Source organism: Oryctolagus cuniculus, chromosome 11 (assembly GCF_964237555.1).
Source record: "Oryctolagus cuniculus chromosome 11, mOryCun1.1, whole genome shotgun sequence".
NCBI lineage: Eukaryota > Metazoa > Chordata > Mammalia > Lagomorpha > Leporidae > Oryctolagus > Oryctolagus cuniculus.
The window spans coordinates 21,870,666-21,897,995 of NC_091442.1; the positions used below are offsets into that span (position 1 = coordinate 21,870,666).

The 27,330-nt window shown below is 56.2% G+C and overlaps 1 protein-coding gene across 10 annotated transcripts in view; it reads right to left on the reverse strand.

Moving 5' to 3' along the window:
• Positions 1-27,330, reverse strand: part of DLGAP4 (DLG associated protein 4) — a 172,548-nt gene that overhangs the window by 40,805 nt on the left and 104,413 nt on the right. For 5 of the 10 annotated variants that reach the window (XM_051846129.2, XM_051846128.2, XM_051846130.2 and 2 more), the window contains one exon: positions 24,512-24,755. In XM_051846129.2, the coding sequence (XP_051702089.1) occupies positions 24,512-24,755 (244 nt within the window). Of the gene's footprint in view, positions 1-4,407; positions 4,553-14,695; positions 15,836-24,511; positions 24,756-27,330 lie in introns of those variants that run through there. The other 5 variants (XM_070051882.1, XM_070051885.1, XM_051846131.2 and 2 more) reach the window with 4 other exon arrangements.

Here is a 27,330-nt window from a genome sequence, read left to right on the forward strand (position 1 = left end):
CAGCCCATTCATAATCCTTCTGGAACACAGCCATGTGCAAGGTTAGATTTGCAGTGTGCATTAACCTGGAGAATTAATCAGCATTGTAAGAACTAATTATTCAGGGGCCAGCGCTGTGGCGCAGCAGGTTAAAGTCCTTCTGGCCTGAAGCGCCAGCATCCCATATGGGCACCGGTTCTGGTCCTGGCTGCTTCTCTTTCAATCCACCTCTCTGCTATGGCCTGGAAAAGCAGTGGAAGATGGCCCAAGTCCTTGGGCCCCTGCACCCATTTGGGACACCTAGAAGCTCCTGCTTCCTGGCTTTGGATTGGGGCAGCTTTGGCCATTGGGCCATCTGGGGAGTGAACCAACAGATGGAAGACCTCTCTCTCTCTGTCTCCACCTCTCTCTGTAACTCTGTCTTTCAAGTAAATAAAATAAATCTTTAAAGAAGAGAACGAATTACTCAGAGATATCACCCCCTTCCCAAATGGGCTAGTGAAGGAGATGCCCACCACATCCAAGTCCACGGAGACAGGAAGTAGAAGGGTGGGTGCCAGGGAGTCAGTGTTGAAAGGGACAGAGGAAGAGCTGTGGAGACGGACAGTGGTGGCTGCCCGATGGGAATGCACTTCATTCCACCCAACTGTACAGACAGGGTGGTGAATTTTATGTCATGCACATTTTATCACAACTTAAAAAAACATGTACTGGTGAGCAGCCTGCTGAGGAACTGCCTACAGTGAGCCCTAGCAGTTATCAAATTACTTTTTTTTCTCATCCCCACATCTGAACATCACTAAATATTTTAAACTTATTTCTGATGTGTGTTAAATATATACTGAGTAGTGGCTGACTTACAATCTGCTTATAATTTCTTTTCTTGAAATTCAGGAAACAGAAATAAGAGAAAAAGAATTCAAATAGAAAATAAAGACTAGAGGTGTACAGGGCACAGAACCTTGGGAGAAGCTTAAGAGAGAATGTGTGGGCCGGCGCCGCGGCTCAATAGGCTAATCCTCTGCCTTGCGGCACCAGCACACCGGGTTCTAGTCCCGGTCGGGGCGCCGGATTCTGTCCCGGTTGCCCCTCTTCCAGGCCAGCTCTCTGCTGTGGCCAGGAAGTGCAGTGGAGGATGGCCCAGGTGCTTGGGCCCTGCACCCCATGGGAGACCAGGAGAAGCACCTGGCTCCTGCCATTGGATCAGCGCGGTACGCCGGCTGCAGCATGCCGGCTGCGGTGGCCATTGGAGGGTGAACCAGTGGCAAAGGAAGACCTTTCTCTCTCTCTCTCTCACTGTCCACTCTGCCTGTTTAAAAAAAAAAAAAAAGAGAGAGAGAGAGAGAATGTGTGGAGATTAAAAAAAAACTTACGAAAAAAGAACTTTCTAAAAATACATCGTATGACATAGAAAATGGAAAAAAAAGGTATTTTAATTCCGTTGTCCTATCACAATTACTATTGCATCATTCTATACCAACACTGCTTAACCACCATGATCTTGGAATGGCAGTCTTAGTAAAAAGTAGCACTGAACCAGGGCATCGTATCTTGCCCATGCGGTGTGACTTTGGGCAAGTCGGTTTACCTGTCTGCTGCATCACCTCTGAAAACAGCCATGACTGCTACCTGCCTCCCTCAGCACAGGGCTCTGTGCACGAGTGTGCTAGAAACAGCTTGCCGCCGTCTGATCAGTATGGAGACCAGTAGTACGCTTTGCAAGTTCTGACATAATTTAAAAACAGAATCACTTGGCTGGCACCGCGGCTCACTAGGCTAATCCTCCGCCTTGCGGCGCTGGCACACTGGGTTCTAGTCCCGGTCGGGGCATCGGATTCTTTCCCGGTTGCCCCTCTTCCAGTCCAGCTCTCTGCTGTGGCCCAGGAGTGCAGTGGAGGATGGCCCAAGTGCTTGGGCCCTGCACCCCATAGGAGACCAGGAGAAGCACCTGGCTCCTGCCTTCGGATCAGCGTGGTGCGCCGGCTGCAGCAGCCATTGGAGGGTGAACCAATGGCGAAGGAAGACCTTTCTCTCTGTCTCTCTCTCTCTCACTGTCCACTCTGCCTGTCAAAAAATAAATAAATAAATAAAAACAAACAAAAAAAAAACCAAAAACCAGAATCACTCTTGCAATGCTCTCATTATCACACCCTTAGTTCAGCAATGCTCCTGGCTCCTTTGGCTGGGCGCAGCTGTTTGCCTCAGAGCTAACCAGGGATGGTGGCTGCAGATGTAACCCTCCAAATACAAAAAGATCCCAGCTCAGGGTCTTGATACCTGCTGTTCCCAGTCTGCCCTGGACTGTCGCCTTCCCCACCCACACTCAATGGGAACCTCTCAGCACCTACTTGTTGCCTTCAGGGCTCTTAACACACTCAGATGGTATCTGCTTTATTCCTTATCTGCTTGGATGGGGACTCCCAGCTGGAAGGAAGTCAACCTTGGCCCCTGCTCTGCCCCTGGCGCTCTGAGTAGAGAGCGGCTGTCTGGGAAGAGTGGAGGTGGGCTAGGGAGGAGGGAGGGGCGGTCCTGAGGAACCCTAATCCTCTCACCCTGGCCTGTCTGCATGCACGGCTGTGCGGCCCCTTTGAAGAAGCTGCTGAGGCAGCACTGGTGGAGACTCTATCGGGAGCTGTCAGAAAGCTCGATCCCGCCCTCTGCCCCCCAGCACAGGCTGCAGGCAGCAAACACCTCCTAACTGCTACGGCACTCCTTTACAGCCACGTCAGGAAGCAATGAAGTTCCGGGGCAGGCTAGAACATCACGTCTATCACAGCCCCCCTACCCCCCCCAAAAAATGGTCCAGATACAGTGATGACCCTGCAGTGAAACCCCAGGTCTGGGGCCTGCACTGTGGTGTAGTGGACAAAGCTGCCTCCTACAGTACCACCATCCCATATGGGCACCTGTTCTAGTCCCGGCTGCTCCTCTTCTGATCCAGCTCTCTGCTATGGCCTGGGAAAGCAGAAGAAGATGGCCAAGTCCTTGGGCCCCTGCACCCGCATGGGAGACCCAGAAGCAGCTACTGGCTCCTGGCTTCTGACTGGCCCAGCTCTGGCCATTGCAGCCATCTGGGGAGTGGACCAGCAGATGGAAGAACTTTCTCTTTCTGCCTCTGCCTCTCTGTAATTCTTTCAAATACATAAATCAGAATAAGAAAAAAGAAAAAAAAGAAAAGAGAGGCAGGGAGGGAGGCAGGAGGGAGGGGGGGAGGGAGGGAGGAAAAGCAGCTCCAGGTCGGTGTGCAGGGCAGATGCTGGTGGTTCTGAGCAGTCCTTCCCAGAAGACCTTAGCTGTCCCAGGAGGCCCATCCCCTCTCCTCCACAAAGTCCATCCTCCTGGGCCTACTTGGCTTAGGGGCCCTTCAGTGTCACCTCCTCTCTAAAGCCTGCCTTAGTTCACTCCATGTTCCCCATCAGAGCCCCGCACTCAGCCAACAGTCATCACAAGGTAAGACTCCCCTCCAAACAGCTCCCCCATGTCTCTCCAGGCACGGGACACACACAGTCTTCAGCTCCATCGTCTTTTCTCTCCGACCCCCCAGCCCTGAGATTTCTGAAGTGCCTCCTCTGTACGTCTGTAGGCACTGTGCTTGTTTCACACATCCTGTCATCCTTACCCTGAGACTACAAACAGGTGTTATCTCTGTTTTGCAGGTGAAGAAACGAAGGCCCAGAAAGGTAAAGCTCACAGCTCGAGGGTGGGGGGCAGTCCAGGACTGAACCCAGCAGACTGAGCCTAGCGCTCCTCTCGTAACCACAGGTCCACATGGCTGCTGGGATGCAGGCTTCTCATTGATGTGCTTGTTATTTTCCCTCATGTCAAGGGAGCAGCAAGGCTGGTGTGGCTCCCTGATGTAGTCACCTACTGTGCGCTCAGCAGGTGCCATCAGGGGCCCTGTGACTGTTCAGGAATGTGGGATATAAAAAGCCTATTTGTTGAAATAACAGAACTGATAGCATATCTACACTGGCTGGTCTGAGAGTTTCCTTAGAAAAAAACAGAGTAGGAACCTGAGATCCCAGTCAGTTAGATAACAGCTAAGCTTTGAGAAGCACAGGCCAATCAAAGCTGGTGCTGATACTCTCACTAGCTTCCAGAAACAAAAATCGATTCCATGGAAAGCAGAATTAGAAGGAACTCCCACTTGCTGAAAAACATGGGGAATCTGACAGCCAGAGTAGGGAAGGGTCTTGCCCAAGGCCACCCATAAATTCACTGACAGCAGAGGGGAGAAGCCACGGTCCCTGCCTCCCCCACTTCCCCCATTTCTTGTCTTCTCCAAGTCCCTGAGATGGGGCCTGAAATCAAGGCAAAAAAGGATAAGGCTTTCAGGCTACTGGGTCCTGAGAGTAAACTGCCATGGGTTAAGTGCCCACAATGAGCAACTGTTCTGAGTCTTCCCAGGGACAGAGTGCCAGGGCTTACCTTAGAGAGTGTGAACTGCTTTGTGGAGCTGGATTCAGGAAGCCAGGATTTCTCCCCCAGGCCAGCATGGGCCCAGCTCCAGCTGAGCCCTACGCCGGAAGAATGGGAGTTTAAAAGGCAGTAGCTTCTCACCTGGGCCCGGGCCGGGCCCACACCCAGGTGAGGCTGACTTCACCTGGGAACCCGTCCCACTGGCTGTCTCCCAGACAGCAGCAGCCCGGCCTCCTGGACGCCACCACCACCGCCTGTCTGTAGCCTGGCGCCTCTCCCCACAGGGCCCCACCCAGCCCCAGCCAGGCCTTCAGAGCAAGGGGGGCAGTGGGAATGAAGAGGCTGGCTCCTCTCCTAGTGAGGCCAGCTCGGCTGAGTTCCCCAGAGCGTCCCAGCCTGGGCTGAGTCTGAAGCAGCTGCTTCCTGCTTTGCTGTTTCTTTCACTTTGGTTTTTAACCCCAAACTGAAACTAGACTGGGACGACGTCAGAAGGATGGTGAAAGCGAAGGCCTGGGCGAGCTGACCACCTGGCTCTCGTCCTGGTAAGTTTAGACTCACAGGGAAACCTGAGAGGTCTTCAGCTCCAGGACCCGGTTTTCCCACTGGTAAAACGGGAGGAAGGAGCTAGGCCAGTGATTTTAAACACCGTTTAGACAGAACTTCCCCTTCCTCGTCCCTGCCACCAAGGGGTTTGAAAAGGAGCTGCAGAGGACGCATGGGGACTGTTAAGGGCCACGCTGTGGGCTTGGGGAAGGAAGCAAAGCTCAGGCAGCACAGCAGACACCCAGCTGGTCTGCTGAACTACCTGTCCTGTCTGCCATCTGAGCTCCGAGTGGGGCTGGAGGCCTTAGCGACCCAGGGCAGAGCAAACTCAGGAAGTCCCTGCGTATGATTTCCTAACCCTGTCCTGGAACAGCAAGAGACGACACCTAGCAACAGCTGCCCTAAAACCCCCAGCCTGAGGGCTGACCAGACTGGAAGCAGCCCACCCAGGATTGGTGCAAACCTGCTGATCCCAGTGGACCCCCTGGCTAAGACCACTATTGTCTATCTTAACGATGCTTGCCATGGGCTGGCTTACCAAATCTTCCCAATAGCTCAGCGACAGGGAGATGGCAGGACTGAGCCTCCGACCACTCAGATGAGGAAACTGAGGCCCAGAGAAGGGCAGGGACATAGTGACCCAGCCAGTCCTGGGATTCGGAAGCTCAGTAAATATTTGAATGAGCTCACTCGCCCGGCTGTTGCCAAGCAGGTGCAGCACACACCAGAACAGCTCCTGAAGGAGGACTCTGAGTGGAAGGGGGCAACGCACCTCCCTGGAATTCAGTCACAGACCTGTTCCCAGGTAACAGTGTCTCCTCCCCCTTCCTGGGTCCACTCCCGTCTCCCCTCCAGCCTGTTCCTTCTCTTTACTCCTCACTTCCTTCCATCTGTATTTGACTCTGGAGACACTTCCTTGGTGGAGCTAAGTGACATCGGCCAACCTGTTTCCCTCTCTGGGCCTTGCCTCCTATGCTGACTTGTAGACTGGATTAGAACAGTGTGTTTTTTTTTTTTTTTTTTTTAACCAAGAAAATGAATTTGAATCTGTGGTGTTTTAAGAAAACACATTTCTGGGGCCTGTGCTGTGGTGTAGCAGGTAAAGCCGGCAGCTGCAGTGCCAGCATCCCATATAGTCGCCGGTTCGAGTCCCGGCTGCTCCACTTCCGATCCAACTCTCTGCTATAGCCTGGGAAAGCAGTGGAAGATGGCCCAAGTCCTTGGGTCCCTGCACCTGTGGGGAGACCTGGAAGAAGCTCCTGGATTCTGGTTTTGGATCAGCACAGCTCCGGCCGTTGTGGCCAACCAGGGAGTGAACCAGCAGATGGAAGACCTCTCTGTGTCTCTCTCTCTCTCTCTCTGCCTCTCTATGGCTCTGACTTTGAAATAAGTAAATCTTAAAAAAAAAATTAAAATTTCAGAATAGAAAAGGCAACTTGGAAATACGTGACAACACACAAGTGCGCAGGCTCAGACACGGCAACCCCCCAGACAGGTGAGGAAGTGTGTCCCACAGCACTGCCGACAGCACTGACACTGGACAACCTAACCGGCCCTGAGCAGAGCGCGGGAGGAACCATCAGGGATCCATCTGCGGTAGGAGACACACTCACGAGAAGAGGCGGCGTGGACAACAGAGACAGGCTCACGAAAGAAGGCCCGGCACAGAGGAGCCTGAAGAGAACCTGTTGCCGTGTGTGTACGGAAAGGGGCGCGACGGACATGTGCTGAGCGGTTCTGGAAGGGAACATCAAGACTGGTCACAGAGATTATCCAGGCTTCTAGGTGGGTGAAAGACTAATTTTTCATTGGTTATTTTAAACAAGGTTTGAAAAACTTAACCTCATACATAGATTGCTTTTTTCCAATAAAAATCCAATTTTTACCACCAATAAAACAACTCAAGCAAAGAGTACCAAGATATTCAGAGTGTCCATTTGAGCTTCCAATCTAGCTTCCTGCTAATGTGCCTGGAAGATGGTCCAAGTGCTTGGGTCCCTGCAACCCCCCAGGAGACATGGATGGAGTTACCAGCTCCTGGCTTTGGTGTGGACCAGCCTGGGACATCGCAGTCATCTGGAGAACAAATGAGCAGATGAAAGATTGATCTCTAGCTCTCTGTTGCTCTGCCTTTCAAGCAAATAAGCAAATTTTAAAAACTAATTATTAAAAAAATGTACTGAGAGACCCTTCCTCCTAGGTCTCAGGCATCTGACTCCGGGCGGGGGAAGGACCCAGGCACCCAGATTCAGAAGTTTTCCCAAGGGCAGCTAGTCCAGTTCCACACAGCAGGTGGGCAGCCTCTGAGAACAGGAGACAACCCGGACTCTGTAGGGCTCCAGGGTACTGAGGGGGCTGGGGGACAGTAACAGGGAAGACTCTGAGGAAAAACTTGGTCTTGAGGCATAGCAAGGATTTGAAGGTGGCTTTGAGTGGTGAACACACACGGCTAGTACACGGGGGTTCCTACCAGGAAGGACTGGGGAAATTAAGACAGGCTGGTGAGAGAAGGGGAAGGAATGCCTCCCTCAATATGCGATCCTGGCAAGCCCCAGCTCCGTCCTAGCTTTTGTTCCAACTCAGATGTGAGGGGGCTGGGCCAGAGTCCATTCCAGACCTGCTATACTAGGACCTGTCTTTATTTTGTATCATCTAATATTAAAGGAGGCAGAAGGGTCCTCAGCTCAGCACATGGTCGCAATGCTCCACACCTGTGAAGACTGTAATCAAATATTTGGAGGCTTAAAAACCTCAGGCCAGGATCTTAGGCAGAACAGCCCTTGGGAGACCCCCCCCCCCCCAAGGGAGGAACAGATGGCCTTCTGCTGAGATGGCCTTCCTTACTTTCTTGTTAATAATTAACTCATGGGGCAGGCACTTAGCCTAGTGGTTAAACGACTCCCATAGACTGCCTGGGTTTGATCCCAGCTTTCTGCACAAGTAGCCCCTGGTAGGCAGCAGCGACGGTTCAAGTAACTGGGCTCCTGCTGCCCACACAGGCCACCTAGAGTGAGATTCCAGCTCCCAGCTGTGGCCTGGCCCAGCTCCGGCTATTGCAGGCACTTGGGAAGCGGACAGGCAAACAGGAATTCTCTCAAATAAATACTTTAAAATTATTACTGAAGACCGCTTTTGTTACCTAGAAGTCCAATTTGGAGAGACGTGCACTTGGCCTGCTTTACCAGGATGTTCTAGGCTGGGGGACAGGCCCAAACCAAGGGGTCTGCAGTGGGATGAACAAAGGGTCAGAAGCCCAGGGTGGATCCTGGCTATGTCATGATGGAGGGCGAACTCTGACTGTCCTGCACATCAGTGTATCCCCGGAGCCAGCTCTGCTCAACAAACATTTGTTGAACAAATGAGGAGCTCAGTGAGCGCGACCTTGGGCAGGCACTTTCTGTGGGTGAACCACAGCGCCTCCTCCGGAGAATGAGGATGACCTCCTAGGGTTGTAGCAAGGATCTGCTGAGATAATGTGGATGCAAGTGCTTTGCAAATCAAAGCACACTAAGCAAATAGTAAGGATCCAGAACCAACAGGCTGAAAACAAAATAGAAAGAACGGACATATGCAAGACTGGGCAAATTTACAAGAAAGCACCTGGCAAGTGGTAATCAAATGCATTAAAACAGTTGAAAAGGGCAGCACAGGGCACACCAGGCCACTGTTCAATGACCCAGTGATATGTCTCAGACTGTCTCTGCTCCAAAGGAGCACCAAAACCCCTCTTCAAAACCTTTGCCCATATTTTGATATGGTCACAGTTCCAACAGTATCTTACATGTATGTGGGCTGAGAGAGGAGGTGCTAAAGCAGACTGGCCTTGGGACATTGGGAGTATTTATGGAGGCAAAGGAGGACTAGGGTGAGGGGTACATGGAGGCTGTGCCTGCATGTGGTTGCTCTGCCTCCTGACAAAATTTGAGCTCAGGGGCCGGTGCTGTGGCACAGCGGGTTAATGCCCTGGCCTGAAGCGCTGGCATCCCATATGGGCGCCGGTTCGAGACCTGGCTGCTCCACTTTCTGTCCAGCTCTCTGCTGTGGCCTGGAAAAGCAGTAGAAGATGGTCCAAGTCCTTGGGCCCCTGCACCCACGTGGGAGACTGGGAAGAGGCTCCTGGTTTCGGATGGGCGCAGCTCCAGCCGTTGCGGCCATCTGGGGAGTGAACCATCGGATGGAAGACCTCTCTCTCTCTGCCTCTCCTCTCTCTGTGTAACTCTGACTTTCAAATAAATAAATAAATCTTTAAAAAAAAAAGAAAATAAAAATTTGAGCTCAAGGCCATGTATGCTGCATACAGAGCAGAGGATAATGACTGGTTGTGGGCCTTGGCCAGATCATTAGTCTCTTAGATGCAGAGACTAATGGCTCTCACAGTGGCCACTTGGTAAGTGTCAATTCCCCACACCTTCCCTCTGTCCACTGCATATCCCTGGCTGCAGCCTGTGAGACTGCGCCTGTGCTCCATCACCAGGCTCTCCTGCACTAATCAGCACTGTGGGACAAGTACCTGCCTGCCTCTCTAAGTGACTAATGCCTCTGGCTTGGCCCAGGAACAGTCTCTCTGCAGGGGCTGAGAATTCCAATGGGTTCAGTCATGGATGTGCCCACCGTTGGGACTGGACACACATGGCACGGCTATGGATTTGTCTTGCAGCCTGCTGTGTAAAATTGCTGGCATGAAGGTCCCTTGCTCCTCTGAGTCTCCCACCTTGAAGAAATTCTAAGCTGGCATGCTAATCTGTCCTCAGCATCTTCAGAAAGCAGGGTTTTTGTGGGCTTTAGCAGATGACCTGGTGGGCCTCTAAGTCAAAGGGCAAGAAGGCTCACCCCTCTGGGACCCTAACAGCAGGAATTCCCCTGCCAAGAATCAGGGCTGAACTGTGGGAAAAGCCAGCGTTTGGAGACAGCCAGCCTTGGATCTGAGCCACAGTTTCCTTATCTGTACAATGGGGTATGTCCACCTGCCTCTGGCTAGTTGGACAGATTTCATGAGGGCATCGGTGGGGCCCCGGCACTGAGCCTGGCATACAGCAGGTGCACAAGCAAAGTGCTCAGACTGCCGCTTCTGTCCCCAAACCAGCAACATCACCATCCTCCCCTCTGGCCCACCAGGCTCGGGCAGCTTTCCTGAGGGAGCACTACATCCTCTGGCTTTTCCCATGGGCCCCGCCCGAGCCTCACCCACTATCTCATCTGAATGCCTGCAAGGCCTCCTCCCTGCTGCCATGTCACTTTATTTATTCCAATTCACCCAGCCTGACTCATCTTCTTGAGAGAGTCCCCCTCTTGTGCTAGCCCTGCTCTAAAGCCTTCCATGGCTCCCCAAGGCCTTGGCTTCTCAGCTGACGCTCGACGCTGCCTACAGCCTCCTGGCCTCACAGACTGTCCAGGCCACCCCACGCCCAACCCAAGGCACATCAGCAAAACCAGCATAACTGTTTCCCAAAACTCAGTCCCCTTCCAGCCCTCCCCTCCCGCCCCCGCCCCCTGCCTCTGAACACACCACTTCCCGCAACGCCAGCCCCACCCTCTGCCTCTGCAGATCCAGTCCCCTCAAAGGGCTCTTGTTTGCTCCGCTCACACGCACTGCTTCCTTCTCAGACAATGCTTTTCCTCAGCAGACACTTAATTACAGACTGTCACACAGTCTCGCATAATTGTAGGCCTTGTCTCCCTGTCAGACCTAAGTTCCCAGGGGCAGACGCTTGGTCTGTGCCTCCCCATTCTCTCAGAGCCAGGCCCAGGGCTGGGAGGACGGCCTCTGGTAATACTTTCCAAGTCCAATTCAGCACTGGGCTAAGCTGAGTATAGCTGGGACTACCTGGGACCGCTTCTCTTGCCCTTGTCCTACTAGGAGACCGTTCACTGGCCACACCAGGCCTCGGTGCACCTGTTCTCCACCACTGATCCAGGCCAGCGACGTCCAGAAACCAGAGAGAACCCAGGTTGGGGAGAAGGTGCTCTGACTGTAGCCTGGCCCTGGCATTGGTCATGTGCTGGGACCCCACACACTGAAACAAGAACAATCATCTCCTAGCTCTAGAGTTGGAAGTTTATTTACGCTGACCTTGGTCTCCAGAAATGGGTGACGAGGAACACCGCTGACTCCAGTACAGACTGAGCGAGGAAAGGAAGCCAGACCGAGAAACCCGGGAGCTGGAGAGGTGTTCACGCCACACGCGTCATCAACCTCATCAAACGCCTGTCAACAACTGGATTTCATTCCTGTTCTGTGTTCAGTGCCCCAGCCCTCACCCTGGCCGGGTTCAATGGGGTCTGCTGCCAAGACTAAGTCAGGGGAGGGTGACCTGCTTCTGGAAACAAACAGAATACAGGAAATAGGAAACAGTCCCATTCAAAATGGAGGCGATGATGGTGGTGACTGCCACCTCTTACGGCCACCTATGAGGTAGGTGTTTCCACCCAAATCTGACAGGGCAGAAACCCGAGGCACCGACAGCTGCTTAACCCAAAGTCACAGCAGGGACAAGTCAGGCCATCGTCCAAACCCAGGGCACTCCCAGTTCAGCTTTCCCTATGGTGCAGCCGACAGGCTCTCCCTCTCCACACCACAAACCTCTGGAGGGCTGGTTTACAAGTAGATTCCTGCCAGACCTGCCCCATGAGGCTCCCTGGGAATGGAGCTCACGGATCTGAACTTCATGTGAGGAAACTGAGGCGCAGAGAGGGGACGTGATCCGCCAGAGTCCGCTTCCAGCAGGTGTGGGCCTAGGACTGAACTCACGGCGCCAGCCCTCCCACAGGAAGAGGCATTTGGCAGTGTGGGCCTCTAAGGGAAGAAGGGGCACCAGAGGGGGCCAGGCAACAACCTCCCAGTGTGGCCGAGTCCGGGGAGGGAAGAAACGGTGCCCCTCTGCAGCCTTCCCCTGACAGCGCAGGGAAATACATGCTGAGCCCACCGTTGCTTCTGCAAGAAAAGCTTGTCGCGTGGCAGCTACGACCGACCGTGGTTCCTGCTGAGAATGACAGCGCAGGGACGGGGAGGTGGGGGGGTGGTGACTCAGTCCCCGGCCAGCCCCGCCCCATGTTAGCCTCCTAAATCTGAGATGAGCTCAGAGACTAAGGAAATGTCAAGTAAATCCTTGCAGAACAGATGCCAGACCCAGAGAAGGCGGCCTAAGGTGTAGGCGACCAGGCAGCAGCAATAAACGTGGAGAAAAGCTGTGGGCTGTGGGGATGGAAGTCAGGAGGCTTGGGTTCCAAGCCTGCCCAGACATTGCTGTGGGACCGTGAGCAGGTTCCTGCCCCTCTCTGGGGCCCCCACGTCTTCATTCACCTGAGAACTGGAGAGAACTCCACTGGCTCCTGACTTCCTTCCGAGACGGCTGTGAGGAACAATGCTCAGGAAAGAGCCTGGCAGAGGACACAATGCCTCACACAGCTCCTGAGATTACAGGGTTATTCCTATTGTTACCACAACAGCCAGAAGGTGCTTTCCTTTTACCTGAACCCCAACTACAGGGGGCGGAAAGACAGGCTGGGCCTCTGTCTTCCACAAAGAAAAAGTGACCCAGATATTACTGGGAGAGGAAAGATCACATTTATTAAGTGCCTAGTGTACCAGCTATTTTAAAATATATAATCTTTCTTAATCCCCAACATCCTTTAGCATAAATATGATCATCTTGAGTCCAGATAAGGAAATTGATGCTCAAAAAAAGAAATTTGCAGCAAGGGTGGTTAAGCTGCTGCTCTGAATGCCCGCATCCCATTCTGGAATTCTTGGCTCTGTTCCCAACGTTAGCTTCTTGCTAATGCGCCCCCTGGAAGGCAGCAGGTAAGTGACGCCTCAAGTATCTGGGTCCCTGCCACCCAAGCTGAAGAAAACGCACCGAGTTCTCAGCCCCGGGCTTCAGCCTGGCCCAGCCCCCGTTATCATGGGCATTTGGGGAATGAACCAGCAGACAGCAGATCTCTCTTTGCCTTGCAAATAAATAAATAAAAATAATTTTAAAAACGTGCCCAAGATTACACAGGGAATGAATGATGGAGATTAAGAGCTCACACCACTTCCATACTCTGAACAGTTTGCAAGAGGCAGAAACATCTGCCTAGCAGAGACTCGGCTCAAATGCCCCCCCCCCCATTTCTCCTCCTCCTGGAAGCCTACCTAACCCCAAGCACAGCACCAGCACACAGGCGGCACTCGGCACCCTGTCCCCTGCTCTGTGATGAGGCACACTTCGGAAAGGCAAGCTGAGACGCAGCGGTGGTCTCTGAGTTACCTCAGAATCCTCAAAATGTCAGAGCCAGAAGGACCCAAGAGATCAGTCACACGAGGAGGGAAAGCAAGGCTCAGAGAGAGGACAGTAGCTGCCTGAGGGATTCTGTAGCTCAGAACCAGCCTTGGGAGAATAGTTATTCCGTTTTTATAGACAGGAAGCCCAAGGGAAAGTGACCTCCCTGAAAGCGGGTGAGTTGTGGGCACCAGAACCAGGACTGCTCACTTCCAGGTGAGGGAGCAGGCCTCTCCTCCTCTGAGTAGTCCATGCCTTGTGCCAAGCACAGGGCAGATGGCGAAACGTCAGTGGATGTCAGACTGTCACATATGGGGCACGGGACACTAGCACAGTGGGGACTTCTTCAGAGGCGGTGCCTGGCTCAAAGCTGCTCCTGCACTCCAGGACCCCAGCCCTCTGGGTGGTCTTTCTCTGCGGGGGCCTTTGTTCCCCTCTACTGGGAAGCACGGGGGTAGAGACCACAACGACAAACTGACTTCCCAAGTGCCACCGTCCAAGCAGGGCCTACCCTTAAGCAACAATGGGATGGTGCAAACTGACTCCCAGCACACACCTCTCACCAGGCATACTTGCTTATCTTTATAAACTAAGAGCAACCAGAGATTCGGGCATGAAAAAGAGGCAGCTGTCGCTCTGCTCCACTGGAAGCCCAGGTGTGCTTCTGAATGACCAGGTAGCAAGTGGAGTGGAGGATAAAGGACCTGGTGTGATGCTGGCCTGGATTCTATCTCCGCTCTAGCAGGGACTAGCACTGCACCCACGGGGTTAGCCACTCTCCCTCTTGGCGGCTCACAAAGCAAGGACACGTTTCATTCAATCTTGGGCAGCCCACCGGGCCAGCAGACACGGATTATGTCCCTTTTAGGAATGGGGAAATCGAGGCTTGGCGAGGTAGAGGGGCTCACTCAAGGACACGTGCTCCGAAGCCGGCAGAACCGAGGCCCCACTGCCCAAAGGCATGCTCAAGGGTGGCAGATGAACAGTTCCACGCCCTGCTTGCTTGAACAGCCAGCAAGGGCAAAGCAGCACAGACCCTCCCTCCCCTGCCCGTCCTAGTGGCCTGCAAAGTTCTGGCCACAAACCCCACAGCCCAGCTGCCTAGCAGGCCGCACCCCCCCTGCAAAATATCATTACTCAAGTTGGCAAGCACGCAGCCCCCTCCGCCCCCACCCCAGCCCGTCTAAAACACCCCAGTGATATCACATCCTGCCGGCTCCAAAATAGCCCAGGCCTGCCCACAAGCAACCACCAAGTGCCAGGCCATGCAGGGCCAAGCGGGCAGGGATGCCCGGCCCACGGCACCTTCCACACACTCAAGCACTAAAGCAGAAGCCTCAGAGCAGGAAGCCCCCCCCCAAACCCGGTCCCCCCCTGCCCCCTTTGTGGGGAGGCCCCAGCGCCAGCCCCTGCCCCAGCGCCAACCCCATGGAGCCTCGGCCGCGGCCAGCCTGCGGGCGACTCCGGCCCGACCCGGACACCCCACCACTCACATTGCTTCAAGAGCTCCAGACACAAAGCCATGAGGGCCGGATGGGGTCAGAGACCCAGAGAGCCGGCAAAGACAGAAAAAGGGAGAAGGAGAAAACAAGGGAGCAAGAGAGAAGGGGAGACAAGGGGCAGGGCGGAGAAGCACGGGGGCCAAGAGCCCCAGGCAGGGCAGCAGGCTCACAGGGGGACCCCTGAGCCAGACACCGGCTCCAAGAGGCAGGGAGGGCGAAGCAGGGGCCCCGAGCCAGAGAAGCGGGGTGCTGGGAGAGAACAGGAGACAGCCAAGGGACAAACCAAGGCAAGGCAGAGGGGAGCTGGGGAGCCACGAGGGGTCCCAAGGCGAGGCCCCCAAGGGATCTGAGAGGTCCCAGTGGGTCTGGGGGATTCTCGGAAGAAGGAGAAGCCTAGGAGAATGGGAGCCCAGAGCAGGCAAGACCCCAGGAACTTGGGGCACAGATAGAAAGGAGCACCCCAAAGGAGGCGGACAGACCCAGGGGGACCTCTGTGCTGTGGGTCAGTGGAAGGTATTCTGAGGGAGAGGCCCCCAAAGATGTGGGGGCGCCCGGAGGAGGCGGCTCTGAGGTCTGAGAGGGGCGCTACGCCGGGGCCCCGAGACCGGGGAGCGAGGGAGGGGCTGCGAGGAGCGCCAGGGCAGAGACAAAGAGACAGCGAGCCGGGGAGAGACAAAGCGGACCGAGCGGGGACTCGAGCCGGGGGGCGGGCGGCCGCACGGAAGGACGGAAGCGCGGGGGGCGGCGGGCGGACGGACGGACGGACGGACGGACAGACGGGGAAGAGGGCGGGGGCAGGGTAGGGCCGGGCGGGGGCGGTGCCCGTCTCCTCGCGGGGCCGCGGCTGCTCCGGGCGGCGCTGGGCGGGCCCCGGGCGTCCGGGCTGAGGAGGCGGCGGCGGCGACGACGTGGACCAGACAGACGGACGGAGTGACGGACGGACTGGCGGCAGCTGCGGCCAGCGGCGGGCACTCACCCTCCTCCCTCACGCGGCCCGGCCCGAGGCTCCGGTTTTGTACGCCCGAGGGGCGGGGCCTCCGGGTTAAAGCCCCGCGTCAGCCCCGCCCCGCCCCGCCCCCCGCGTCAGCCGCGCGCGCGTCGCCGGGGACTCCCGGGCTGGGGACGCGCGCAGTCCGCTCGGCACGTGGCCCGGCGCGCGCGCGCGGCTGGGTCGGTGCGCAGGCGCGCGGGCCGCTCGCTCCAACCCACGCCCAAGCCGGCGAGACGGGAAGAGAGCGCGCGCCCACGTCGGCACGCGCATGCCCGAGCACGGCGGCGGCGGCGGCGGCGGCGGCGGTGGCGGCGGGGAGGGGGGGGCTCCGCCCCTCAAACCGCCCCGCCAAACCGGTTCCAGCTGGAACGCGACGCATGCTCCGTGCGGGAGGCCGCCCGGGGCGGGAGTTCTCAAGAGTTGGCCCCTGGCGACACCTCGCTGAGACGGGGTAAACTGAGGCCCAAGAGAAGCAGCCTGAGGTGGGCTTCTCGACCCCGCGTGGTCAGCTTTAACTGCCGAGCCCACAGTTTGCGTTCCAGTCCCGGCCCAACCACGGGCGAGAAGCGCATTCGACTTCCCTCCCTTTCCTTGTGGGCGAAATAGAGCAGCCAGCACGCCCACAAGGGCAGGGGGCGTCGCCCTTGCGCCTCTGCCCCGGCCCCCGCTCACTCGCCTTGCCACCCTCAGGGTGACCCATACAGCTGCCTGCCCCTCTCTGCATCTGTTTTCCTCAAATAAAAAGGCCACAAGAAGCCCGGGCAGCTCAGGGTTGTGTGGACTGAAGAGACGACACAGTGTTTCCAGCACCACTGTCCGGACTTGGCATCAAAGTATGGAAATAGCAACAAAAGCAGCAGAGGCTATCAGGCCGTTCTGACGCTGGGCGCTGCACAAAGCGTCAGGGTAGTCTGTGCATCCTATGGCAGTCCCTGGGCTATTCACAGAAAAAAGACAAGGTACACTCAGCAAGGGCCCTAACAGCCCAAGGCAGGGCAGGATATGCCAGGTCCTCCCAAAGTCAAGGACACTCTCCCTCCCGCCACTGCTTCCCCCCTCTCTGGGATACATCAGACCCATCAGTCCCCAGAAGAGAAACTGGACTAAGGCAGGATTTCCCAGATCATGTGGGACGGGTTGGATGGACAGAAGCGCAGGCACCTGGGCCAGAACTCAGGTGGGCTCAATGAGAGTTTGTATTTTACCAAGTTAGAGACCCCTGGGCTAAGGGATTTGGCGGTTGTGATGGTGTTTTAGGTCCTGGAAGCACCTACTGTGTAGGAGGCCCAAGAGCCCCCAGTCTGGCAGGAATCCCTGAGGTGGGGCTCGGACAGGACTCCGAGTTCCCCAAGCCCCAGCCTGGGCTGCAAGTCTCCCCTCCTGGTCATGGAGGGGCTCCTGGGTCTCTCCCAACCAGCCACTGTCCTGCCTTGCTGCCCAAAGATCCCCTCCCATCTCCCTCTGCGTTCAACCCCGTGGGGCGTCCTGTGGACTTGCCCAGCTGTCACCCTCACTGCCGCCCTGGAGGCCAGCTTCATCAGCCTGGCATTACTGTATCACCGCTTCTAGCCCTCAATCAAGGCTCCTCACAAGAGCTTGAGTATTTAAGTTGTAAAAAATGGGGGGCGGGGCGGTGAGTGTTGTGGCACAGCGGGTAAAGCCACCACCTGCAATGCCAGCATCCTATAATGGGTGCCAGTTTGAGTCCTTGCTGCTCCACTTCCCATCCAGCTCTCTGCTCGTGTGCCACCACACGTGCTTAGGCCCCTGTACCCACGTGGGGGAGACCCAGGTGAGGCTCCTGGCTCCTGCTTTCAGCCTGGCCCAGCCCCCGCTGTTGTGGCCATCTGGGGAGTGAGCCAGCAGATTGAGGATCTCTCTCTTTTTCTCTCTCCCCTTCTCTCTCTAACTCTGCCTTTTACATAAAATAAATCTTAAAACGTAAGAAGTGGTTGTCCCCTCACTGAGAGCCAAAAGCCAAAGTCTTTTCCGTGGCCTGTAGCCAGGCCCAGCCCTCCTCACTGGCTCTGCCCCAGCCATGCTGGCCCCTGCTTCTCCCACACGCCAGGTGCCTTCCTGCCTCCAGCCCTAGTCTGTGTTCACCTCCACAGCACCCACCCTGCCAGCGCTGCCACTGCCCTAACCTTGTGCTGTTTTTCAATAAACCATGCACTTCCTTGGGTTTATTGCTTTGCCCCCTCCACCCTCAATGTACTACCCACGAAGGCAAGGGTTCCCCCTTTGTATCAACAGCACAGCCTGGTCCATAGTCGTTGCTCAATCAAATATCTACTAAGAAAGGGCTGTCAGATCCTTAACTGCCACGCACCTTTGCTAAGGCTGGCGTGGTGGCACATGGGTTAATCTGTCACTTGCCATGCCAACATCCCATATTGCAGTGCTGATTCAAGTCCTAGCTGCTCCATATCCAATCCAGTTTCCTGCTAAGGCCTATGGGTCTCCCACCAATACGGAGACCAGGACGTAGTTCCTGGTTTCTGGAATCAGCCTGACCAGGCCCTGGCTGTTGTGAGCATGTGGGGAGTGAACCAGCAGATGGAAGACAGCCATCTCTGTTGCTCTGCCTGACTCGTCAAGTCTCCGTCCTGGGGTTGGAGGCCTGCTCACCGGCCCTGGTCACTGTTTCCCCCCAAAGGCTCAGTCACCTGCCTGAAACAGGGCTTAGAACAGTGCCATGCACCCAGCACACAGGAGGCACCTGGTTACCCAGGACCATCTTGGTCCAAGGCTGCCTCTGTCCAATGCCCTTTGGGGAGAGGTGCCCACTTCAGCAAGAGGAGACACTGGTTCCTCATCACCCACTCTGGGGAGCTCTCCTGGGTCCTCCGCTGCCCTCTGGACCTATGGCTCTTGCCCAAGGCGTGTCCCTTGCCTGGGCCACTATGTCAGAAAACCTCCGTGAAGCTCCTGTGACCACGTGGCTTTATGTAGGTCAGTGCAGCACTCAAGACTGGAAGCTGGCAGATCCACGTGGGAAACGGCCCCATGAGCCCCCCACCAGCTGGGTGACCTGGACCTTGACACCCAGAGCCTCTAGGCTGCAGCTGTCTTTGTGAAACCTCTGTGAATATGTGCCTAGGTATGTGTGTGTGTGTGTTGGGTGGACTGGGTTAAGTCAGGGATGGTAGATGTGTGTAACTGTCCTTGCCCAGCAGACATCACTAATTGAAGGCAGCACACTTCTCTGCAAAACTGGATCTCAACCCTGAGCTCCAGGATTCTGAATGACACATGGGTCAGGTCTATTTGCAGTCTCGGGACAGCAGGGTCCTGGAGGCTCCCTTTGCCCTGCCGCATCCTGGGGTCTGGATGTGCTGAGCACACGTGGGTCTGCAGGCAGTGGGCAGAGATTAGGGGGGATTCTAGCCAGGTCTAGGGGCAGGCTTGAGGGACATGGACTGATTACCCTTAGGGAAGTTTGTCAGCCTCCCTTCTCGTGCGAATCAGACAAGAAACAAAGGGAGGGCCGAGCAGCCTGGGCCTTGGATGGGGACAGATGGGAGGTGCACAGGGATCCCCAAACCCAAGCCTCACAACACAGATGGAGAATCTGAGGCCCGGGGAGAGGCAGCGAGCCAGCCAGGGTGACGCAGCAAAGCGCACACTAGAACCCAGGTGCTCCCCTGGCCTGCAGCCTCTCCCAGCTCAGCCCAGCGCCTCAGGCACCACCAGAGTGACCACATGTGTGTGCATGGTGTAGTTCACGTGTGTGTGCACGTGCACACACGCACAGGTGCAGAGAATGCAGTCAGTGGGAGCCTAGGTGCCTCCCAGTGACCCCCATATGTGAGGTCCCTGGGTGATGTCACAGCTTCCCATGTGATCCAGAAGGAGTGGGAGAGACATTGGAGGATGGGGGTGGGGGAGGGCCATGAGAAACTGAGACAGAAGCAGGGATGGAGGGGAGAGAGGGCGAGGCAGGGGAGCTGGAAGAAGGAAGGGAGGAGGGGACAAGGGTGGAGCAGAAGGATCCAGAGAGAGGAGGAAGCAGGATGGGGCGACTCAGGGGCAGTGGCTTCCCCACGACCCCTCCCAGCTAGGTCCTGTGGCTGGGGAGAGGCATGGAGACACCGCCAAGCTACTGTGTCCCCCACCGTCCCAGCTGGAGCCCACCCTGCCTGCCAGTCACCTGCCAGAGCTATTTCTGGAATGTGGAATCTGGGTCAGAGCGGGGGAAGGGTGGTGACGGCAGCACTGGCAGCTGGGGAGCTGCCAGCCCGGGAGTGGCGGGTGGGTGGGTGGTGGGCAGCTCCATGCCCTGCCCAGGCCACGTGAGAGGGGCCAGCCCCTGCCAGGTCCTCACGGCCTCAGCACCCCCTCAGCCACGGCCCCCACCAGCCTGCACACAGCCAGGGCACACCTGTGCCTGGACAGGGGCCGAGAGAGCTCATGCCCTCGGCAACGTAGGGGTGGGTCACTCCCTGGAGGTAGAAACTGAAGAGGAGGGGACTCTTCTGTGCAGTGTGGCCACTGTAGGGAGACCTTGCCCCGGGAGGGTGTGCCCGTGTGTCCAGCTGGAGCGAGGTGGCCGCGGGCCACGTTCCTGTGTACAGCTGGGCCAGTTCTACACTGATGAGACTCCACATATGGGAGGGGGTGCCCGTCACAACACAGACACCTCTGAATGATATCATCATTACAACAAGCTCCTGGCACACAGAGACAAAGGATCTCATTCTAATCAGACTGCCCGTGAGGATACGTTTCAGCGGCTGGCAGGAAAAGCGGCTGAGGACCGCCCTTTCTTACCTGGACACAAAGAACCCCGTGGACCAGCCTGGCCAGTCTGGCGGCTTCCGTGTTCCCTGCGAGGGCACTGAGCTCACTGGCTGAGCAGGAGGGGATGGGGGGGGGGGCAAGGATGCTTGGTTGCTGGGGGGGGGGCTGGCAGGGGAACCTTGGGGAGGAGAAGCGTTCAGTGGCCCCAGACTGCTAGAGGCATGATTCCCACACAGGTGTGGTGGCGGCACGAGTCTGGAAGGAGACTCACACGGGTGTGAGCGTGTGTGGAGGGCCATGCTGATGTGAGGTGTATGGACATGAGACTACCAGTAGGCAGTGTTGGCCATCTGTCCTGTCACGCGCAGGTTGAGTACAGGGCTCCATGTATGTCTGTAAGTTGATGTAAGTAGGTGCTTAGGTGTGATGTCTAGGTGAGGAGGAGACCTTGTACACAGTACTTTCTGGACTACCTTGGTTTGGGCTAAGGCCTCAAACTGAGAATAACTGGAGCCTACATCCCTCCCTCCCTTTAAAGCCAAATGTTGGACCACCCCCACTGAACGGGGGTGCTGCGACTGCTGGGGTTATCTACCCCAAATCCTAATCCCAACCTGGCTGTGTGCCAGTCTCTCCCACAAGAGGTAACTGGTTTGGCCAACCGATGCAGCTGCCTTCAACAGGCAGCACCCAGGGTCACTGATCAGGCTGCCTTGGCCCAGCCCTTTCGCCTCCCGCTCATGACCATCCTCTGGCCAAGTTGCAGCCTCGGGCTTCTCTGAACCTGCCCGACGTTAGAAGCACAAGTGAGAGCTAATAAGAGTTTACAACCGGGGCTGGTGCTGTGGCATAGCAGGTGAGGCTGCCGCCTGCAGTGCTGGCATCCCATATGGGCACCCGTTCGAGTCCCGGCTGCTCCACTTCTGATCTCTCTCTCTGCTGTGGCCTGGGAAAGTAGTGGAAGATGGCCCAAGTCCTTGGGCCCCTGCACCCACATGAAAGAGCAGGAAGAAGCTCCTGGCTCCTGGCTTCAGATCAGCTCAGCTCTGGCCGTTGAGGCCATCTGGGGAGTGGGGGTAAACCAGCAGATAGAAGACCTCTCTCTCTCTCTGCCTCTGCCTCTCTGTAACTCTCTACCTTTCAAGTAAATGAGATAAATCTTAAAAAAAAAAAAGTTTACAACTGAACTGTGTCGTAACCGGGTCTTTTGATAAAATGAACATGAAGTGTGTGCAGTGCTGGCTTGGGACTAAATGCTGGGTAAACGGTGCGTATCCCGTGACAGGAGGCTTGAAGACCCCTATTCCGCAGGAATGTGAAGGAGAACGAATGGCTTTGGGCAGGACAGTCCCTGAGCAAAATGCCGGAAGCCACAGCAGGCCCCTTTTGGCTGCACGTGGTAAGGACTGGCAAGCAAGAGCGGAACTTCAAGAAGAACGAGCAGGTCTGCAGGGAGTGTTTAGAGCAGAGAGAGCCCAGAACTTGCCCAGTTTGAAAAGGAATGGCTCAACTCCAGCCCCTCCAACACATGCAGCCTGAGGACAAAGACTAAAGCAAGGCCACAGCCAGGTGCCGGCGGCATGGGCACCAGATCACAGCAAGGGTGTGGCTGTGACCTTTCCAGTAACGCTGTACACCAGTAACACACCTGCTAGCACCTGTTCTCAGCTGGGCAAAGGGGCGCACAGGAGCTTGATAACACACAGTAGCATCTGAAGGTGAGAGAGAGCCAGGACTCCGAAGGAATCGCGGGCGTGGCTTTGCGTGAAGTTACGTGAGATCAAATACAGAGAAAAACCCATACTTATTTTTTTTAAAAAAAGATTATTTTATTTATTTGAAAGAGTATGAGAGAGAGAGAGGGAGGGAAAGAGACTATCCATCCACTGGTTCACTCTCCAAATGGCCACAATGGCCAGGGCTGGGCCAGGCTGAAGCTGGGAGCCCAGAACTCCATCCTGGTCTCCTGCGTGGATAGACTTGGGCCATCTGCTGCTGCTTTCCCAGGTGCATTAGCAGGGAATTGGGTTAGCAGTGGAGTAGCCAGGACTCGAACAAGTAACCATATAGGATGCCGGTGGCTTAACCTGCTGTGTCACAGCTCTCCCCCTCCACAATAAATGTTTGAGGGAGAAAGTGGGTAAAACTGAGCAGCTTAGGCTAAAGGGATTAAGACCACTTGAGATGTAAAAATACCTCTAGCTCCCTAACTTTCCTCAGGTCTGAAAAAGGTGTTCAGTGCCCAAAATTCATAGTCTCCCATGTAGGAGATCTTCCAGAAATATTCCAGGGACAGGTGTTGGGCACATCAGCTGACAACATGCCACGTGCCATATCAGAGTGCCCGAGTTCTAGTCCTGGTTCTGCTTCTGACCCAGCATCCTGCTAATGTGCACCAGGTGATGGTGCAGGTGACGGCTCAGGTACTTGGGTCCCTGCCACCCATGTGGGAGACCTGGATGGAGTTCTGGCCTCCTGACTTCAGCCTGGCCCAGCCTTAGCTGTTGCAGGCATCGGGGGGCATGAGCCAAAGATGGAAGGTCTCTCTCTGGCTCTCTGCCTTTCAAACAAATGAAAACAGATAACATTAAAATGAAAGGAAATATTCCGTATCCCAGGGTATCTGCATGACAGCTTGCCCAGAGGGACTTCGGAATTGCCGTGGGTCAGTAAGTCTCCGAATCTCCACTCTCTCCTTTCTCACTGGGGTGTGAACCATGGGTATCCCATCCCTATCCGGCACCTGCACGGGGTAGCAGCACCAGACCCTTTGGCCTCAGAGGCTGAGTGGAGGAGAGGCACCCCCAGATGCAGCGGCGTGAGGGGGCTCCTCCATGTCAGGGGAGAAGGCCCCCCAGGGAAGGAGAAAAAGCCGGTACGAAGCACCCACCACACAGCTCCCTTCCCTCCCACCTGGAGGAACCAGAAACAGCCACTGGTGAACACGGCTTGGCGGAGCACTCATCACCGCATCCAGCGCCCCACCCCCACCCTCGCCACGATGGCATCCCAGCCCAAGGCCAGCCCCGGCTACAGGGGCGCCAGATTTGCAGTGGGTGAGACTGAAGCTTTGCAATTGGACCAGACCAGACTCTTCACAACTAGAGGACCAGAAGTGACTGGGAAGCGCCGGGGGACCTGCCCCAGTTATCGCCCAGGGCGGGGCGCGAAGGACGGAGAGGCTTTGGCAGCAAAGGGAAGCTTCCTGCTCACCTGCTGCACACTGGCTCATTCAGCCTGTAACCCGGCTGCCGTGTGTACAGGGCACAGGGGGCCCTTCCCCGGCTGACCCACAGTAGGCGTCTCATGAGCACGGGAAGCCGCTGTCTTCCTGCAGGAACCAGCTGGCACTGTGGGCGTGGTCAGGAGGCCCAGGGGCGAGAGCCAGTGCTCACGGCCACCGACCTGCTCCTGCACGTCCTGTGCAAGGTTTGCTTCACCTCTCTGAGAGCCCCCTGGGTCCGGCTTATGTGCTCAGTTTAGTTGGGGGAACTGAGGCACAGGCAGAGCAACCTCAAAACTGTCTCTACTAAAGCAGAAGCTGGGGACGCTTTTCCTTGGTCTGGACTTGTTATTCCCAGAGGGTCGCGCACAGGGCCTCTGCTCACGTGCAGGCCTTCTTTGGGGGACTTGGAACCAGCACCGGGTGGGGGGGGTGGGTTACCTGACTGTGAATGACAGAGACCTGGGACCTCGGCTCCCACCCTTCACTGAAGGCTCTCCCTCCTCGCCGGTTCTCACCCTCCCTACAGGTTCACCCACCTGCACTAGGGAGCCCTCCTTTGAGTAGTGGCTGCATTTAGCCAGGGAGCGACCAAGGCTCCCACCAGCCCCAGCCCACACCCACGCCTCCCTCTCCCCACGATGGGGGCATTTGCCTCCGTGACTCCTGGGGAGCTCCAATTTTGCCAGCTGCTGGGAAGTTCAGCCCCAAGGCCTCTGGCTTTGGTCCCTAACTCTCCCTCCACCGTGGAGTCCTCCCTGGCACCCACCGCAGGCTGGCCTGCTGGGGCATGGTCCTGGGGGGCTACCACGCAGCAACCCCAGCAAAGCCCCTCCCCAAGCAGGGTACTCACTCGGAAGTGTGCGACTGTTGCTGAGGCTGCCAGTGCTGGGCGGCGGGGAGAGGGACTGCAGGGAGACGCTGTCCTCCTCCTCCTGCGAGCAGCCTGCCTGGATTGCCCGTAGGTAGCTGTGGCTGCGGGAGCGGAAGTAGCTGGGCAGCGGCAAGTCGAGTGCCTCGGCTGCTGCTGACTCGGCCTCGCTGCAGGCTGACTCGCAGGCTGCCTCGTACTGGTCGCTCAGATCTGCCTCCCGCACCTGTCCAGGCAAAGGCATGCGTCAGGGGCCGGCTCTGCCCACCCTGGGGCAAGAGGTGCTTGGTGTTCAGCTCTGCTGGGGGCTGAAGAGTCTGTGGAGCCTCCTCTCAGCCTCCCATTTCACTCAGGGTATGGGATGTGCAGGTGGAGCCACGGAGAAACAAACAGCCCCTTCAGCCCTGTAGGAACCCACTCTCCCCAGCCCTACAGTGGGGAGAGAGCGGAACACAGCAGTCAGCAAGATTGTACTCATGTGTCACACTGACCAACTGAGAGATTGGTTGTGCTATGCCACTTCTCAATTCATGTAGCGAGAAGTCTGCAATCCATTAGTAATGTCTGCCCTGAATGTTGGAATGGGGTGGTGGGGTGTGTCCTGGACATTCACCATCTCACAGTCCAATCTCTACAAGCAAAGAAACTGAGGGCCAGGCAAGGGGAAAAAAAAAAAAAACAACACTTGCCAGGAGCAGCCAATGAGGAAAAGGCAGAACCAACACTCCAGATATGTACTTAAATAATAATTCAGCCCTGGTGTATAGAATGGATGGTGGCCAGGAAGTCAGATTTGAAGCTGGTGCAATGGTCTGATGGGGTGAGGTAGTGGCAGGATTGACTGGTGATGTCTGCATGGGTGGCATGGAGAAGAGTGGGGTGTTTACTATTTGCCATCCTGTGTCTGGTTCTGCCTCGTCCAGATGGTTCCCAACTGTGCCCCCTGAGACGGCAGTCTCGGATCCAGCAGGTGTGAAGCTGAGGATGTGAGCCCAAGGGTTGCCTGACACGTCTTAGGTCACGTGGGTGACAGAGTAGATCAAAGCTGGGGAGTGGGCTGGCCAGAGATGAACGCTAGGTGGAGGCCAGGGCTGGTGGGGGGCCGGGGGAGAGGGCACAAGTTGCCTGAGCAGCACGTGTGGGAAAGACGGATCTGGGCTTGGGACCAGTCCTGCCCCTGCCCCAGCTGTGTGAACTCAGGCTGTTGTGGCCTCCTCCGGCAGCTTTTGAATTACTTATTTTACTTCAGAGGGAGGGAGGGAGGCAGGGAGGGAGAAATATCTTCTATCCCCTGGTTCACTTGCAAATGCCTCCAACAGCCAGGACTGGGCCAGACCAAAGGCAGGAGGCCAGAGCTCCATCGGGGTCTCCTACATGGGTGGCAGGGACCCAAGTACTTGAGCCACCACCTGCTGCCTCCCCGGGTGTGCATCAGCAGGGAGCTGGAATCAGAAGTGGAGCTGGGACTCACGTCTAGGCATTCAGGTATGGGATGTGGGAATCCGAAGTGGTGTCTTAACCAGTGCCCCAGACACCTGCCCCCTCTGGGGCACTTTTCACTCATCCTCATGAAATGAAACTCCATGTGCTCATCTGAGCCAGCGGCAGGTGCAAAAAGTGGGGTCGTCACCAATCTGCGGGGTGTCTGGGAAGATCTCAATTGGGGAGCCATGAATGTGTGGGGCTGTTTAGGTTTACAAGAATAGAAATGAACCACAATTCCACAGTTGTACTAGCCACATGCCACTCCGCCAGGAGCCACACGTGACTTGGGGCTACTTTACTGGCCACGTATGGACTATGCTTCCCATCGGTGCAGGCCACGGGCAGACCTGAAACTCACCTGGAGGGGCAGGCAGAGGCGGTGCTACCTCCCAGAGCTACTGCCACTGCCAAGGCCAGTGGGGCCCTGCGTGGTGATGGCACAGCACCGCTCCGGAGCATGCCTGGCTCCATCACTTCTGTGCAGGATGACTACAGGCGAGCCACTGACTACTGCCTGTTTCCCCATCTGTAAAATCGGGCTAGAGCCCATTTCCTAGGGTTTGTGTCAAGATCACGGGAGATAAGGGAACACTCTCTCATTCTAATGTGCAAATGATGGTGCCCGGGGGAGTCGGCACCTGGTAGTCTGTACCCAGTAACACGGGACAGCGAAGTGGAATGAGCAGGAGGATCTGTGAGCATTAGTTAAGATACACCCAGGGCTGGGTACTGTGGTGCAGCGGGCTAAGCTGTCACCTGTGTGGGGAGCAACTCGGACTAGACTAAGTTACTGGAATTAAGACTTATTCTATGCATCTGCTCTCCCACAATATGGCGCTGGGAGAGGAGGAAACAGCTTCTACACAGCTGCCTCCAGTTCAACCAATAAGCAGCAGGACCTGCTCCTGATTGGAGGAGAGCAGCGTACTCGGTGTGTGGGTAGCAGAGTTGGGATTGGTGGAAGAGGACTATAAAGGAGGAGAGAGACAACATGCACCAGGAACATCTAAGGGGAACATCTATCTGAAGGAACACCTGTGCAGCCCCCGAGAGAGCCGGCCGGCGGTGTGCCGCTCCCCCGCAGAAGTGGGGAAAGTGGCAGGGGGCCCGCCCCTCCACGGAGGTGGAGGGACGGTAGCCAACCCGGGAAGAACCAGCAGCAAACCCGGGGAGGGCCGAGCAGACAAAAGAACAGCGCAGGGTCCTGTGTCGTTCCTCCACGAAGAGGGGGAGTGACAACCTGGGACACCTGTGTCACATAGCCAAGTGCTGGTTTACATCATGGTCACTCCACTTCTCATCCAGCTCTCTAGCAA